Here is an 18,002-nt window from a genome sequence, read left to right on the forward strand (position 1 = left end):
AGGATAAGTCAATAGGCCTTTTTCACAGGAAGACTGGGTATGTGTTCAAGTCTGCTGTCTATGCTGGGCCTGCACAAGGTGTTGGCCTGCCGGGAACTGTCTTAGAATTTATAACTGTCTGTTATAGTCCCTTGGAGCTCAGGAAAGCCAGCCCCCTTGGCCACCAGGGCCAGGCAAACAAGGGATATCCCCTGTGTGGTTTGTGTGTGCTGACTTTAGCAGGGCAGCTGGAGAACGCAGGGGGCGGGGCCCTCTCTCTAGCTTCAGAAATTCAAGAGGACAATGCTGCGACTGTGAGCACCTGAGGCCTTCAGCCATGCGGCTGGGGAGTGCCTTGTCTGCCCTGCGCTCGCTGGCCCCAGGTTGGGGGCTGGAGAAAGCCATGACCACTCATAGTCACCAGCCCCAGTCAGGGTGTGGGAGAGTGTGATAACCACTTGTGCTGCTGACCTTAGCAAAGGAGTGAGAGAATGCCATGGCCATTCATGCCTATCTACACCAGCTAGGGAGCAGGGTGGCCCTGCAGCCGCCTATGCTCTCTGGTCTCAACAGGGCAATGGGACCGTTCTGGGCCTATCCCCTCTCCACCCCTCCTCCCCACCTCCCAGTGGGGCAGGGGAGGGTGCTGTGTCTGAATAGGCCTGCCTGCACTGGGAGGTGGGGAGTACCCAAATAGCATCTGCTGGCGCTTTTGTCTCTAGAGAGAACCCAGCTGTCTCCTGCCCCTCCAGCAGAAACCCCCAGACCAGCAAATGATTGTTCTTTACTTAAATCCAGGTGCTTTTCAAATTGCTTTTGCACTGGATCGTTCACTGGGGTGAATAAGACTGCCTGTGAGACCTTTAAAGGGGGACTCTCCGTTTCTTATAGCATTTTGGGTGCCTTGGATGTCAGCCCCTTGCTTTTCTAAGACAGGTGTTTTGGGGGGTTCGTCTCTCTGGTGTGGATCCCAGGGGCTCTCGGAGAGATGCTGAACTAGCGAGAGACTTCCCAGTTGGGGGTCCCCACACGGCTGGGGTGCATGGGTATGTGAGGTTTTTGGCAAGACCATGTCTCTGCCTCTCCCACCCATTTTGATGTGGTCCTTTTATCCTTTGCTGTGGAGAAGGAGTTCGTCTAGCTTTGAGATCTTTTTCAGAGGGAAATCCGTATGCAGCTGTAGACCCACATGTGGAACGAGTGGAGGGGCGTTCAGGTTTCTCCTACCCCGCCATCTTAGACCCCTCCTCTCTACCTGATTTTTAACGGCTGCATCGTATTCCACTGTGTGACGCGCAATGAAGCCTGGAAATGCGGGGATTCAATTTCCAGAAGTCAAATACCGGGTCAAAAGGACACGCGCTTTTTCAGGCATCTGACGCATACCACCAAATTGCCTTCCACAGTATTGAGCACAACGTGGTTGATCCGTGGTTGTTATCAAATACATTCCCAAGCCATTTTAATTTTTTGTGTAGCTGCATGGTTCTAACAATACTATAGACCATAAAACACCATTTGTAATGTTACTTCTATGTGACAAAATGTATTCTATTTCCCATCTTTGATTTCATGTTCCGGGAACAGCTTTCCTTAATAAAGATTTATCTGGCACTAACACTTTCCTCATTTTTACTTGTTCTAATCACTACTCCCCACATGAATGCACACATACACATGCTTTTTTATTCCCTGAGGTCATTTTTTTTTCTTTTCTTTTCTTTTCTTTTCTTTTCTTTTCTTTTCTTTTTTTTTGCCTATAGGGGCCCTGGGGAACTGTAAATTTTTTTTTTTTTGACAATGCTTTGTTCTGAATTGGAAGTGCAAAGAAAAAGTTCTGTGGTTTTTTGGTGAAGATGGTGGGCTCCCCTTGTCAGCATTTCTATAGTTCTTACCGTTATATTTCCTAAAACCTAAGGAACTACAACTTACTTCCTGAGTGCCTGGGCCAAGCTAGGAAGCAGGTGTGGATGTTCCCTTTTTAGCTCCTCCTCCTCCCCACCCCCACAGTGCAGAGCTGCCGTTCCTGAAGTCAGCCCTGTGGGCCTGGGATCACCCGGGTTTACCAGCTGGACCTTCTTCTTCCAGGTTCCCAGCAGGTGTGGAAGGTACTGATGCTTTGCGGACCCTGGCAGATTGAGCATTGGCGGGCTGGAGTGCTGCGCGTTGTCATAGCGGAAGGGTTCATCCTATCTTTGATGAGTCTAGGAGCTATGTCTTTTTGTCTTCATGTGGAACTGTCTTACCTAGAGCAGCCGTGTGGGTCTCAGCTCACCGCAGAGGCCTCTCTAGGTAAAGTACTAAAACCCTGGCTGCTTCCATAAGCTGGAGTGTTCTGAGCTTCTCTAGCCATAAATGGCTCCTTTGGATGCCCCCAGACAAAGCCAGTTCTGTATGTTTTAGTGGATGGTGGCCTGCGCTAGGCTCCCCAAGCCTTCTGTGGTGTGTACAATGCCAACTTTTTTTTTTTAAGCAGTTACACTGTTAAAAAAAAAATCAAGCCCATCCTTTATGTATAAGTGGCATAATGGTAAATAGACCCACTGTTGGTCAAGTTGTTGCTTTTCTTGTTCCTTTTTGGTTAAATACTCAATAAACACATTATTATTGTTATAATTTGAACATCTACCGTGCCCAGGGCATCTTATTCCTTGTTTTACATATGTTTTTCATTGTATTGCTTTTGTTCCAAACAACCAGATATTGCATATGATAACTTATATGAAAATGACCACTATTTAGCACATAATTGCTATTCAGGGGATGTTAGTTTTCTTCCTCTTTGGGTATCAGTTTGCTCAACTGTAAAATGGGAGAACTAGTTGAGCTATTTCAGAGGTCAGCAAACTGTGACTTGTGAGCTGGCCACCTGGTTTTGTTCCTTAAAATAACAGCTTGAGGAGCGCCTGGGTGGCGCAGTCGGTTAAGCTAAGTTAAGTCTGATCTTAGCTCAGGTCTTGAGCACAGGGTCGAAATTTCAAGCCCCGTGTTGGGCTCCATGCTGGGTATGGAGCCTACCTGAAAAAAAAATTGAAGTAACAGCTTTAGTGATACAGTTCACATTCCATGACATTTATCCTTTCAAGTGTACAGTTCAGTGGCTTTTAACATTCACAGAGCTGTGTGCAGCCGTCTTCACAATCTCGTGCCAGAACATTTTCATCAAATCCTGTACGCGTTGGTTGGCAGTCCTGGGACAGTGAATTTTTCATCTTGTGAATGATGGCAGGGACAGGGCCTGATCCTTCCGTGCGCGGGAAGGACTCATCTGGCAAGTGGTGCATCTACACTCTTGGACTCGGTGGGAGCCACCGCTCTCCTCTTTTCAGAGAGAGAACCGGTTACCCCCAGAGTCATGTGTCCGATGCAGAGGAATGCAAGACAGTGTGGGTGGATGAGGCCTGCTTTATGCTCGAACACTGTATCCACTAAATCCTGTGGTGACCCACCTGCCCGACCACTGCTCTGTCCTGCTCTTCGATGCTGAATGGCCACGTCCTGGGAGAGGAGAGCATCCTCTCCCAGACTGGCTGGCATCATCTGCTTTGCAAGCTAGACACACAACTCAGGTGATTTCGGGAAGCACAGTTCTGTGCTGTGGAGGTGGGGAGGAGGAAGAGCCAGAAACAAACATCCAGACCACCTTCATAGCGCAAGCCCAGGCACTTAGAAAGAGAGCAGCAGAGAGGGTGATGGAAGCCCCCACCACTGAGCCTCCCTTTCCCCGCAGGCAGCAGGAAGGCTGGAGAAGCAGGCCTCCATCCTTCCCTCCCTCCCAAGTACACCCCACTGCGGAAGAGCAGCAGCAGACACTGCCCAGAGCTTGCACCTTTCCTTTCCACGATAGACAAACATAGGGGCAGACTTTCCAGGGGCCGTGGGGAGCTCAGATGCCCCGCTGGGAGCACCCAGACCCTGCATGCTCGCAAGTAAAGAGTCAGGATCCAGCCCAAGCAGCCTGGCTCCAGTGGTCTTGGTCTTAACCACCCCTCTCTACTGCCTCTCTAAAGGACATTGCCATCTTTTAGAGTGATGTTGCCAAACTCCCGCATACCTAGGAGGGTGACTCACGTGAGTAAGATGGGGAAATTATATCACATGAGGGATACTCAAAGAGGCCAGACATGTTTGATTTGCAGATGAGAAGAACCAACAGATGGGGGGTGGGAGGGGGGAAGAGATGACCAAAGGGATACAGAGAACCATCTTAAACCTTTGTGGATGACAATAGCTTTTTACTGAATAGTCCCAGGGAGCTGACCCAGGATCACTGAGTAAACTCCCCAGTGACTCAGATTCTGACTCAGAACAGGGAGAACTTTTTTACAAGTAGAGCAATCCACAAATGGAATGTCTGACTCAGAGAGAACTTACCTTCCCATCCTGGGAACTGAACTGGCATCTAGCAGGGGTGCTGCTGGGGAGGGGAGGGAGTGCTACTGCCCTGGGAGGGAGGTTCACTCGATGGCCTCTGGGAGGTGACCGCCACACTTTTTTTGGATTTTACGAGACAGTAGCTAATGTTCAGTCGGGTGGGGAGGCACACGTTGGCGTGCAGCAAACACTTAGTCAGGAACCTTCCAGGCAGTGCCATTAATACACACGCACTTAGGGCTACTGCCGCTCTCCTGTGGTTGCACACGATATGCCAGGAGGTGACCCTGCAGGCCAGTCAGCTAAGCTCTTCTGCAAAATTAAAGGGGTAGGATTTATTTTTCCCCATCAAAGTAGGGAAAGGTGATAAATAACACAGGAGGGACGTGTGAAGGCGGGAAAGTTTCATTAAAAGTGAAGTCAGTTGGGGAAACAAGGAGTTCCCACTCCTGCAGGCCACCCCTGTCCCACCTTTGTCCCACTGCGGGCCAGATTTGCACAGTTCTGCCCTGTTTAAAGCTCTTACACATGAGTGGCTTGATTACTGGGTACCTTTTTTTAAAACAAGAAAAGCATATTTGATTCAACTATACTAAAATAAAAAATTTAAAAAAGAAAAAAGTGTATTTGATATTTTCCCCCCACACGGACATTAACGCGAGTAAACAAGAGGTGCTGTATTTGCTACTGTAAGTAGCCTGGGCCATTCTAGGCACAGACAGAAGGAGTGGAGTTAAGGGAAGAAAGTCCTTTGGGTCCCTGAGGTTCTAACACTCAGGTTTTTAAAACATCCTTTATGTGTGTGTTGAGGGGATGGTGTTCACACTTTTTGAAAAACTACAAAAAATGTTCATCAGACACTCGGAAGAGTGGTCTTAACTGATAATTAGGTACCAGTGTGTAGATTTTCACCTTACTCCTAAGCAGCAGACAGTTTAGAGCAAGTTATAAAATCACAGAACTTTTGGGTAAAAGGAGACCTCAGAGGTATCTAGTTCATCTTCCCCTTCGTCTCCCTACCCCGTCTCAATCCAGGGCTCAGGACCCAGTCATTTACCTTCTGCTTGGATTGCCACCAGGGACAGGAAGCTTATTACCACCAAAGACAACATACATAATGCATTTCAGGACAGTTTATTCGGAAAGTCCTTCTCTAAATTGACTGGAGAGCTGCAATTGGCGACAGATAACACCCCATCCCCACTCCCAACTATAGGACTTAACTGAATCCATAGAAATCTCACGTTTCACGGGAAGGTCTGAAGACAGACACCATTATGTCCTTGTGAAATTCTCTCTTTTAGCCAACAAATTCCTTTTTGCCCTGGCAAAAATCCTTACTTCTCTCAATCATTCCCATATCATAGGGATTTATGTCTCTTTTCCCTCTGAATTCAATTTGCCAAGACCCCTCTTACAGAGTGTCCTTCCCAAAACTGGGATGTGGTCATAAACAGCCTAGGGAAGAATGACTCTGTCTCTCTTTGTAAATACACCACTTCTGACAAACATCATGCCGGCAGCTCCATTACACCATCAACACATAAAAATATAGTCAACAAAGAATCCCATATTTAGGAGGATTTGAAATCGTAAGATTATCTTCCTGCCCCTCATTCCCCCGACCTAGAGGCTTCCCTAACCTGGCAGAAGGCAAGAGACGATGTCTACAGCCAACAAAAAGAGCAGCGCCTTGAAGCTATGACCTCCATCTTCCCTGCAAAGGGAAGGGGAAAAGGACAAATGCAGCTGCGCTGAGGGCGTACTCTACACCCCACACCATTTTAGATGCTTTATATATCTTGTCTCATTTTGTCTTCTCAGTAACCTTCAAGGTGGGTGCCATTAACTCCGTATCATAGACAGGTTCAGAGAGGTTAAGTGACTTTGCCAAAGCCACACAGCTTGTGGCAGAGATTAGTATTTAAACCCCCGTCATTTTGACTCCAAAGCCATGTTTTTCCTCCTGCATCTTGTTGCTTCTGAGCCAAACCTGACTACAGATGAGGGGGACACTCGTGGGGTAAGCTTTTCCAAACTGAGGAAAAAACAGCTCATGCTAGCCAGACCAAAAGAATTACACCATCCCTTCCCTCGTCCCCCTTTCTTCTCACTGCAATCAAACTCTCTTCCATGTGTGAAATCACCCAGACGATTTAATGCTTCCATCGCTAGACCCATGAATTAGAAGACCACACGTCATCAAAAACAACTGGAACGTAAAAACGGGAGTGAAGTATGGTCATAAGGCTCCTTGTTCCCAAATTCCCACCTAGAAAAGTACTTGTCTCTGGAGGAGTTCATGATCGGTGCCAGGAAGGGCGGGGTGGGGGGAGTTTCCTTCCAAACAGTGGCTCTTGAACTGTGGTTTCGGCACCACCAGCAGCAGCACCTGGGGGCTTGTTCGAAATGCAGATTCTCCAACTGATCCCAGACCTAAGGACTCCAGAAACTGTGTGGGTGGGGCCCAGCCATGTTTTCACAAGTGCTCCCAGTGAGTGTAACATACACTCGATAAAGCGTGTTCTCGGCAGCTCCTGACCGAGACGTTCTAGGGGAACATGAGGCCTGGGGCCTCATCATTCTCTCAGTTAGGGGCCGATGGCACCCACGAAGAAACCCAATTTCTCCGAGGTCCCCTAGGGAATGCGGACAAAAGGAAAGTGGGGCCGCTGGAAACACTGCCCTGAAACCAAGTTATCAGTTGGACCAAGAGCAAGATGTTGAACTTTCAGCGTGCCTTAACTTAATCCAGAGTACCTGCGAACTGAGCTGGGGCCACTGGCAGATAAGAAAGGAAAAAAAAACCGTCTCTTAGTCCCACTGCCAAAAGAGAGTCAGACAAATATCCACATGCCTGCTGCTTCATAGTTTCCCTTTTTCCCTCTGGGAAGTGTTCGTGTACACGATAGTAGTTATTTCATGACAGCTTTGGGGGTTGCTAAGAATGTTCAAGCCCGTCCCTTTGCAGATGACTCACATTCTCTATTTTACAAAAGAGGCACAAGGAAAAGAGAAGGGGGGAGTTGAAGCCACGGGGTGAGAAGGTGCTGTGCCTTGGAGGGGATCCCAGTTGTCAGGGAAGGTCCGAGGCCACTCAAGGTGGATTTTGTAATAGAGACAGAGCTTAAGAAAGTGGTACGAAAAGGCGGTGGGGGTTTGCCGGAGGGAAATTATTTCAGGAAGATTGAGCTAAAAGGAGAACATGATCCGGGGCTCTAAGAAGGTCAGACTGGGAAAAGCAAGAAACTGCAGCAAGGCCTTGCACCTCATTACATTGCCTTTCCCTAGAAGCATGTTTCAGAGAACACTAGTACCACGAAATGCTCCCCACACAAAATTAAGGGAGGGTCCCCCAGTTAAATAAGTCTAGGAGTTGCTGCAAACGGTATCTTCCTCTACGAGCTAAACCATGATCTGACTGAAGACTCTGACAAGTTGTGCAGTCAAGAAATCTTTTGATTTTATTTAACCCAATGTTTCCAAAGTTATTTGGCTACAGAACCCCATCATCCCCAATAATTCTTAGTCTCACCTCCTAGAACACCAGCGGTATTCACAACCATCTCAGTCTGGCAGGAGTTAGAAGCAGGGGCGACTGGCCTAGAGCATCTGGGGACCCTTGGCATCAAGGAGAGCAAAAGTCTAACAACAGAGAAGCTACTCTCACGTCCCGCCCTTGTCAGAGAAGCCCCCCAAGAACAGCCAGAGGAAAGCAGGCCAGCCAGAGGAAAGCAGGTCACGGCAGAGGCCCCCCCCCCCCCGCCCCCGCCCCGTCACCTGAACCACACCAGAAACAACCTCTCACTCAAGCTGGTGCAAGACTCTTCCAGCTGCCTCCTTGATTCGAATATTTATCCCATCTCCCATCTCCCCCCCCCCACTCTCCCAAAAGAGTTCCATATGCCAGAGAATTACAAAGAGACCCTGTCAGTTCCCTCAAGTACCAACACAAGGAGCCATGCCTTTCTCCTTCTCCCTTCCAGGCCTGGGGGACTTCAGCTGCCAGACTCGGAGTTGCAATCATGTCACCTCTCTGTCTCTGGACCTGTTTCCTCGTTTGTAAAATGTTTGGGTTAGACTGGGGATCATTAAGGTTTGTTTTTTCTTTTTTCCCCAGCTCCATCAATTCTAAAATTTTATGGCAGTTTGAAGCCAGGGATCCAAATTCTTTTTTACTTATTTTTATTTTTTAAAGATTTTTAATTTTATTTATTTATTTGCAAGAGAGAGAGAAAACAAGCAGGGGGGCAGGGCAGAGGGAGAGGGAGAAGCAGACTTCCGGCTGAACAGGGAGCCTCACGCAGGGCTCAATCCCAGGTGACCTTGGGATCATGACCTGAGCTGAAGGCAGACGCTTAACTGACTGAGCACCCAGGCGCCCCAGGGATTCAAATTCTTATGCTATGACATTTGAACACATAACCTCTGCTTCGTGTGCCTCTCCTATAAAGGACTTGCACACAGCGTGACTCGGAAGGCCCAGTGAGATCATCAGGGGTGAGTGAAGTAGAAGTGGTGTTTTCCATTTGGGGCATGGAAGCAGTGGGGGACAGTTGTCTATATGCATAGTCTGGGAGTCTCCTTTGTTTTTCTCACTGCTGTCTTTGCCTTCATTCCCTGATCTGCTTTATCCTGTGAGCTGGGGTTTGCTCTGCTCCTCTGTACCCATCAGTTACTTCGCTGCATTTGTTGAGAGTGCTAGCCTCCCACGTTCTTCCAGATGTCCAGCAGTTGGGCTAATGTTGAACAGGCTTAAAACAATTTCACATTTGTCTTAATTTGGACAGAGGTTGACCTGAAATATACCATTGGGCTGTTTATGCAAAGGGCTTCTTGCCAAAAATATTTAAGTATATGAGTCAGAGATGAAATTTGCTTACCTAAAAACACACTGTTTTAAAGTACCTTGAGTGATTTTCTGCCTGGACGATCTATCCATTGATGGAAGTGGGATGTTAAAGTCCCCTACTATTATTATATTACCATCGGTTTCTCTCTTTATGTCTGTTAATATTTGCTTTATGTATTTAGGTGCTCCGATGTTGGGTGCATAGATATTTGCAATTGTTATATCCTCTTGTTGGGTTGATCCCTTTATCATTATGTAATGATGTTACATTCTTTGTCTCTTGTTATAGTCTTTGTTTTAAAGTCTATTTTGTCTGATACTAGTGTTGCTGCCCTGGCTTCTTTTTTTGCTTCCATTTGCATGGTAAATATTTTTCCATCCCCTCACTTTCAGTCTATTTGTATCTTTAGGTCTGAGATAAAGTCTCTTGTAGGCAGCATTTAGATGGATTTTTTTTTTAATCCATTCTGCCACCCTGTGTCTTTTGATCGGAGCATTTAGGCCGTTTACATTTAAAATAATTATTGATAGGTATGGATTTATTGACATTTTGTTAATTGTTTTTTGATTGTTCGGTCTTCTCTGATCCTTTGTTCTCTTTCTTTGTGATTGATGAGTTTCTGTAGTGTCATGTTTGGCTTTTTTTCTCTTTTTGTGTGTGTGTCTCAATGATAGGTTCACATGCAACACCCTCGGTATAAAAAAGCCTATATTAAGTATGCCAGTCATCTCCAACAGTATAGTTAAGCAGTGAGTAATTTCACCTAGGTTGATGTCCAAACACTTTTCGTCTCTGAAGGAAGACCCATCAATTGACATTTCAGCTTTCCTGGGATGCACCAGAGAGGAGTAGGAGCAAATTCCATGGTTTGTATCTATACCTTTGGGCCTGGAACAACCCTGGGCTTTGACAGCTGTGTAGTAAGATACTAGAGATGGCTAATTACCTTTTCAATTCCTCGCGGCCCATGATTTTCCCATAAATTAAATATGAAAGTTAATTAATTTGAGGCTGGGGTGGGGGGTGGTAGGACAAAGGGGATTACTTATTAATTTAAAACGTTAAATAAGTTTCAAGGGAGGAAGCCAAACTAGGTAGCAATTACATGTTGATGGTGTGTATAAACCATCAATTCTGTAGAATTTACAACCTGACTGCTTTTCTGCAAGAAATCTTACTTCTCTCCTCTGAGAGTAATTGAACTGTTTCTGTATGAAAACAAAATTTCCCTTCTCCCACTAACTTTTTCAAACTTTTTGCTGAGTTTAGACTACCCCTTCCCTTGGGAACGGTCAGAATAGGATGTTCTTTGGTTTCTGTCGGGGAATCTGGCTGTGCCCTTTTTGAGTGTACAGATAGTTTGCTCAAAAATAACACGATGATAATAAAAATAAATAGCTAAGCTTAACTGGGCACTTACCATGGGAGCTTAGTGCTTTATTTGCAACATCTAATTTAATCCTCTCAACAACAGAGTGAGGTAAGTATAATTATCTCCAGTTATTTTTTAAAGTATTTTATTTATTTATTTATTTTTAAAGAGAGACAGGGAGCATGAGCGGGGGGAGGGGCAGCAGGAGAGGGAGAGAGAGAATCTCAAGTAGACTCCCCACTGAGCTCAGAGCCCCATGTGGGGCTCAATCTCATGACCCTGAGCTCGTGACCTGAGCTGAAACCAAGAGTTGGATGCTCAACTGGTGGAGCCACCCAAGTACCTCATCATTGTCTCCAATTTTTAAGTAGACAGGGACAGTCTGAGGCTTGGTTTGATTAAGAACCTTTCCAAGGCTGCAGAGAGTTGGAAAGATTAAGTGGTTAACTTAACTTACATGGTGGAGCTAGTTAGTTAAGTGGGCTGGAGTCTGATTCCATGACCCTTGCTTTCTGTCTCCATGTAACTTCTTTCTCTTTTAGAAGGCATCTTGAAAACTCCCCCAAGACAATTTACAATCTCCTGATTGAGAATCATGGGTGAATAACGTGGGGCTCCTTTGGCAAAGGGAAGCAACCTTGCTGGTCGTCTCCTGAGTTCCTCCCAGGCTGAGGATTTTGTAATCTGGGGTCTATTCCTTGGAGCCTGGTCCGAGGAAAATCCTGAGAGCCCTGGGGAAAAGGGGGCTGTGTTTGGGCCTTTGAGCCTGGCTGGGGGCTGGGAGGCAGCGTCCACATGCCTGTAGGGATACAATGGGGACACTCAGTGAGCTTGTGGCTCTGGGGACCTGCTTAGCCCAGAGGTCAGATTATATCCCTCGCAACAAAGCGTTGGGTTTAGCGTCCTACTCGTGCATTTAGTTCACTCCTCAGTAGCTTTGGCTGGGACTCTGCATGCCTGGGAGGAGGGGGCTTTTGTCCAGCCATCCTCCGCAGTCTGTGTGACCACAGCACCCAGCCCCAGCAGGCAGCGCTGGGCCAGAGGTACTGCCTCCATTGTTGGACGTGGGGGGTAGAGTCCTCATGCAGAGGAAAGCTGGCCCTCGCCTGGGAGTGAGTCAGTGTGGCCGCCCAGCCCTGGGAACTGGTTTCCCCTGCAGGTGATTATTGGCAGGGGAGGAGAAAGCAGCTAGCCAGGCCCTATTAAAATGCTGCCGCTGGCAAGGAATCATCTAGGAACTGCCCCCTGCAGGGCTGACAGAATCTGAAGGGAACTCCCAAGTTTCCAGCAGTGTGTCCCACCCAAGCCTCTGGAGGTTACTAGGGGAGATCTGGCCCGGGAGGAGGCCGGCTTGCCAGGTGTCTCCGACACAGCTGAGAGCAATCATTGCCATGGCCACCTTGTACCCAGCCCATCTCCTGTGCCAGGCACTGGACTCACACTGTCTGTTTTCCTTGCCAGGGCCCTCCAGGTTTGGCGTTGTTCTCCCCATTTTATAGATGGAGCTCAAAGAGCTAAGTAACATGCCTAATCTGTAACTGGCTGCATTCGGATTCAAACGCGGGTCTGTCTGGGTTTCTTCCATTCTGTCATTAGGCTTTCTCAGAAGGTAGCACTGACTCAGCCCAAGGTGCTGATCATGGTGAGCATCTGTGGCAGCCACCCTGGCCATCAGGTTTATCGGTGTCCATGAGATGAAGTGAGCCTGGCATATGGGACCGGGGTAAGGGCACTAAATGCAGTTTCTTTACACGGAAGAGCGGAGGTAAATGCCTTATTTATACCCAGTCATCATACTGGTAGGAACAAGATGCCCTCCATCTTGTTCTTATCCTGCTTTCTGGGGGTAGGTTTGTAGTAAAACGGCTAGTCTTGGGGAAAACTACAGCTTTTGGTACCCACGCAAAGCCAGAAGCCATTTGGTAGCTCTTCTGCCTTTCTGATACACTCTGGATTTCACCCAGGCCATCAGATCTCTCTCGCTTGTATACCCCTATATACTTCACCAGTCAGTCTGTATGCTGTTACTGTCTACCCTTGATTCCAATATGTCCTTGATCCCAAGAGGCACTTTTTTTCACATGTTAATATCTTTGCAGTTGGCACCCATCCTGTCATTGAGGTCCACGTTTAATATGGTGGGGCTGTTTAAGTGATGCTACATTTTTAGAATTGATGGGGACCAAGAATTGAGGAAATATGATAATTAAGCACTTATTCAACTCATCAAATGCCTATGGTAAATGTCAGGCATCCTGCCGGATGCGTAGAAGATAGAAAATAACCAGTATGCCGTCCCTTGCCTTAGGAAGGTCACAGTCTTGGTGGGGAGATAAGGGCTCTGAATGTAGGGAGCCAGGGTGTGTGGAGGGTCAGGAGAAGAGAAAGCGGGGAGGCTGGGATTGCTTTGCAGAAAGAGGCTATCATGAAGTGGGTGGGAACACAGAGGGACCAGGAGGGGGTTGGGGATGATTTGGGGAACGGTATCCCGGACCATTGAATAGTTGGAGCAAACAAATATTCAGAATCATGAAATCCTAGGGTGCATTTGCAGGCTTCAAAGGTTTCACTGTGGTTCCATGGGAGGGTGCATGTGGAGACATGGGTGTAAACTGCGGCTGTGACGGTAGGCAGGGGGCAGATCATGGAGGACCTTGAGCCCCACGTAAATGAGCTTAATCTCTCTCCTGAATCCTATGGCAAATCACGGAGTGGTTTTCAGCAGGGGAGTGAGGCCCTGATTTGTGTTTAGGAACTCTGTGTTGGGAAATGGATGGGAAAGAGGGGGGGGGTGGGGTGGGGTGGGGTAAGAGGAGGTGGACAGAGTGATAGCTGTTGGAAGAGAGAGAAGAGTTATCCCAAATGAAGCAAAAGTCTCACTTTTATTTACTATTCCCAGACAGGGCGGACCCAATTATGGAGGCTTGAGGATGGTCACACAGAGGGGCAGCAGGACATCTAGAACTAGAAGCTGCAGGGTCGAGTGACTTTGTTCTCACCTTAACCCCGTCATCTAGTGGGGTTACAGCCACTAGTATGTGCCCTGGTCTCAGGAGGGCCACCTGAGCAGTAAGCAGGCCGACTGCATGATGCTGGGAGAAGCTAGGAAAAGAAGAGCCCACTACTTGCCACTGCTTGTTAAAGAAGGGTCAAGTCAGCCTGCCATGGTGGCATTCCAACTTGTACTTGCCAAGTTAGTTCACCAATCAGAACTTTTTACAGTTGGGCGGGAGTGGGGGGGGAGGGGAAATGTGCAGGTCTTGGTGAGAACCCTCAGAGGAAAAACGAAGCGGCCCTATCTAGGTATGATATAAGATACCCAGCATTCAAAGACATAAGAAGTAGCGAGGTTGCTGTGGTCGTGCCCGGGAGTCACACAGAAGACGCATAATCCCTGTGGGTGACCGACTGACCCACCTGCAGGAGACAGTGGGGCCAGATGCTGGGTGAGGGGCGGAAGCAGCTTCTCTGCCGCGATGGCAACGCTTCGGGAGGGGTGGGAGCTGACTGTTGATATGGTGACCCATGACTTATGGTTCTCTCCCCCTCCCCGCTTCCCTGAACAGGTGCAGTGCCATACTTACACAGGGTACTGCTGGTGTGTCACCCCAGATGGGAAGCCCATCAGTGGCTCTTCTGTGCAGAATAAAACTCCTGTATGTTCAGGTACCGTAGGGAGGGGTGGGAAGAAGGAAAAGAGTTGGAGAGAGACCCCTTAACTGGTCTCCTGCATCTCGTGGGGGAACCTTGGAAAAATGGTTGAAAGATGGGGGGGTGGTTACGAGCCCTCTTCCAGGTCGGAGAGGACTCCACACTGACACACTTGCTCTGTAGGCAGCTGGGCGACAGGCTCAGCATACGCCTATGTGTATATATTTCTTTATTTTGAGTTTAGGTTTCTGGTTCGACACTCACTTCCTAAGCATCGGCTGTAATCCCTAGAGAATGGCATTTAAGTTTTTAGCTGGGGCACTCTGGTTGCTATGGGCCTTGGGAGCACTTTTTTAAGATGGATTTTAAGACTGAATGGGAGTTCAGCATCAAAGGCTGACCGATCAACTAGCGATGTCTGTCCTGGGCACACGAGGAGAGAGTGGTGGCCTGTGTGCCATGTATTTGCTCCTCCTCCCCCGAACAATGTAATGCAGAGGAATGGAAAACGTTCATCACAGTGGCCCTCAAATCTGGCTGTTAGCAGCAGTGCCTGGGGAATTAAAGAGAGCCCAGGTGGCAAGGCTCCCCCTTGTATAGTCTGATCCAGTAGGTCTGGAGTGAGACCTGGAGTCCACCTGTTGGCGAAGCTTCTCGGGTGGTTTTGATGACTAGATGAGGGAGGGAATCATTGCTTCATGGTGACCCACTACACTAGTCCATAGAGAAATTAAGTAATTTCTATTGCCAGCTCTATGAGCATAGGGAAATTTTGCTCTTAGGTCAGCCTCATGGGATCATGGATTTTGGCTTTACACAAGCCCCACACTCTCTCCTTCCATTCAGATGGTAGGGGACTTGGGAGTCCCTCCCTTAATTCACTCTGTGGCTCAGCCCTCACTCCAGAAAGCCAGTCCATCCACCAGCTGCTTCGTATTTCTTCGTATCTGTGTGTATGAGGTTTTATCTGTTTACTTATCTTTAATTTTTAAGTGCAAGAAGAGTATAAAGCATTATTCTAAAACCTATGGGAAATTCCAAGGGATAGCTGTCCTGCTATCCTTTTTCTTTTTTTCACAAGATTTGTTCATTTTTCTCCTGGCCCTGCTACATAAAGGGAATGGTAAGGAAGGGCAGTAAGTATCTACATTTGGAAAACCAAGATTTGCAGGCCAAAATGGAAAGTTTACTTTATTTGTGGTTTACATGGAAACTGGAAACCTTAATTGGGGTTGGTGTGGGGAGGGGCAGGAATGAGCCCTCCTTGCAAATGACCTGGAAAGTTTCATTTAAAGCAAACAAATGCCCTAGAAACAAGCCATGCAGGGTCATATAATTGAATTCTCACAAAACTAATATATGGAGAAGTGGTATGATATGGAATGAGAAAATAGGGATTCTTTTTTTTTTTTTTCTCTTGGTGGCGGGACCTCCACAGATGGCTTTATGTGGGCGTGCTGGCTCTGCCCTGCACGTGTGGGCTTCATGAAGAAGACAAGTGCCACGGGGTCAGGACTGCAGGATGGGTGCACATGGCATCCTCTCATACGCAGGGCAAAGCGTTTGGCCAAACACACACATGCTACCCAGTCCTTGAGGAATAGGCTGCGTCTAGAAAATTGTTTCCATGCCTCGGACTATTTTGGCCCATTCAGTACAATTGGGCCAACAATTTTCTACTTAATGCAGATGGAAAATCGCCGATTTCCTGCCCTCACCAGCAAGGCATGTCAATCATTGCATTTGCAGTAAGAGGGGCTTCTTTTCAGTTTGGCCCTACTGAGTGGATATGGCTCAGAGCATGGAGTTGATGGGAAGTGGGGGAAATGGGAAGTGGAGGTGAGGGACAGTTACCGGAACGTTCACCAAGGGAGTTCTGTAGATGTGAAGTTTTGTAAAAATCTGGTCAAGATTAGTGCCTGGAAATCATGGTTCATCTCACTGGTACTGTGATAGCAGTGACATTGACGTTAAACGAACGCCATTGGACGTGTATGTGTGTACTTTGTATATAATGTCCCCAGACGTGTATACAATGTATGTATATACATAACCATATGCTCAGCACGTCAGGCTTTGCCAGCTCTTTGAAAGAAACCAACCATGATACATTCTGAATGTCTACGTTTTTGTTTCTTTTACCCAAGGTTCAGTCACCGACAAGCCCTTGAGCCAGGGTAACTCAGGAAGGAAAGGTGAGTAGAGTTTTATGCTCTATCCAAATGTTTGCTTCTAAAGCCAGTCCAAGAAGAGTTCTAGACAAGATGGAAGGAGCCGGGGTATAAGCTAAAAGTCCCCCACAGAAAATCTCCATTCTTATCCTGGGTTTCTTCCTAGAAGCACCGAAGGAGGTAAGTAGGGCTCACACGGCAGTGGGGACCCCGCTCCCAGAATTTCTGAGGGAGGGGAGTGAGCGCAGTCTACAGAGCTGGCAGGGACCCCGAGAACCTTGGCTCCTGGGCAGTTCAGTCAACGACCAGGTAGCCAGCATGAAACCGAAAAGGTGGATGAAGGTAGGCATATCCAAGTTTGCCCCGACCCTCTTGTTTTAGAAACCAGTTTGAACATCTTTTTGCCCCTTGCTGATTCTTCTTAATAATCGTTCCGGCACATCCAGATTCACTAAGACGAGCCCGGCTTCACAGGTTTGCAACCTGTACCGCTGTTGTCTTGGAATTCTTAATCATTCTGTCTAAATTCGTTAAGTAAAGCCCAGAGGGACAGTGAGGCATGCATGTGCACGTCCTCGTCACCCTGTTGGCATATCGCTTTTGTGATGCGTGCTGTGGGGACTTCCACAGGATGCTAAAAATTTTAATCCCTTCTGTACCTAGAACAACATGAAATAGAAAATTTTAAGACACCATGACAAGTCAAGAGAGAGGCCATGGAAGAGAGGATAAAACTTTATAGTTTGGTGCCCTTCATGGCACTATTTTCCTGCTTTTTGAACAAAGGGCCTTGAATTTGCATTCTGCGCTGGGCGCTACAAATTATGTGGCTAACCTCAATTAAGGCATTTGTCTGAGTGCTGTTTAGCGGAGCAGCCAACATGAGAAATAGGTTCCTGGGATATGCTGACCATAATTTCCAGTGTGGAGGACACTAAACTCCACTGCCACTTACCTCCAGGACAACAGAGAAAGAGAGAGAGAGAGCATGCACTCTGGTAGCTGCATGGGGAACCAATACCAATTTCATTGCATGTGCAAACACTCCAGAACCCCTATTTCAGGCTCTTGGGTAAAAACCTAGCCAGGAGATGGTGGCTGAGTTTGAGGCTTCACACCCGAATCTGGGCCTTGGGAACTTCATGTTCTTAAATGTCCACATGGAGCTTCAGGCCTGTATAGGGTCAGCGTGAGGTGTGTGGGCTTGTCCTGCACCTGTGGTCACAGGGAGATGGAGGCGAGGCCCTGGACCCTGCCCTGCATGCTTATCCCATGCGAATGGGAAGAGGAGGCAAAACCACCCTGCCCGAATGCAGGAAAGGAGACTCTGGAGAAGCCGCTGGCCCGAATGCCGGTGTTCCAAGAGGACGTGGAAGTGGAACATTGGGAACCCACTAGAAAACACGGACTAATGGGCCTTCCCGCAGGCAGGAATGCATTCGTGGGTAGAAAGAAGGGAGCAAATGCCTTTCCAAGTCCTTCCCAGAGCAGGGAGAGGCAGCCATATGTGTTGGCGGTTCCCTTCTAGGTGGGAAAGTGGGAGAGGGGTGAGAATGTTTCTTCCTGCAAAGACCTGAGCTCCTCAACACTGTGAATGGCACG

General features: G+C 47.7%; 1 protein-coding gene across 4 annotated transcripts in view; it reads left to right on the plus strand.

The window, feature by feature from the left end:
* SMOC1 (SPARC related modular calcium binding 1) overlaps window positions 1-18,002 on the plus strand; it is a 152,964-nt gene that overhangs the window by 83,302 nt on the left and 51,660 nt on the right. For all 4 annotated transcript variants that reach the window (XM_087856065.1, XM_087856066.1, XM_087856067.1 and 1 more), the window contains exons 4-5: window positions 14,145-14,244; window positions 16,377-16,424. In XM_087856065.1, the coding sequence (XP_087712191.1) occupies window positions 14,145-14,244; window positions 16,377-16,424 (148 nt within the window). The remainder of the gene's footprint in view (window positions 1-14,144; window positions 14,245-16,376; window positions 16,425-18,002) is intronic.

The sequence above is a fragment of the Ursus americanus genome, chromosome 26 (genome assembly GCF_024610735.1).
Source record: "Ursus americanus isolate L20-20 chromosome 26, mUrsAme1.1.p, whole genome shotgun sequence".
Lineage (NCBI taxonomy): Eukaryota > Metazoa > Chordata > Mammalia > Carnivora > Ursidae > Ursus > Ursus americanus.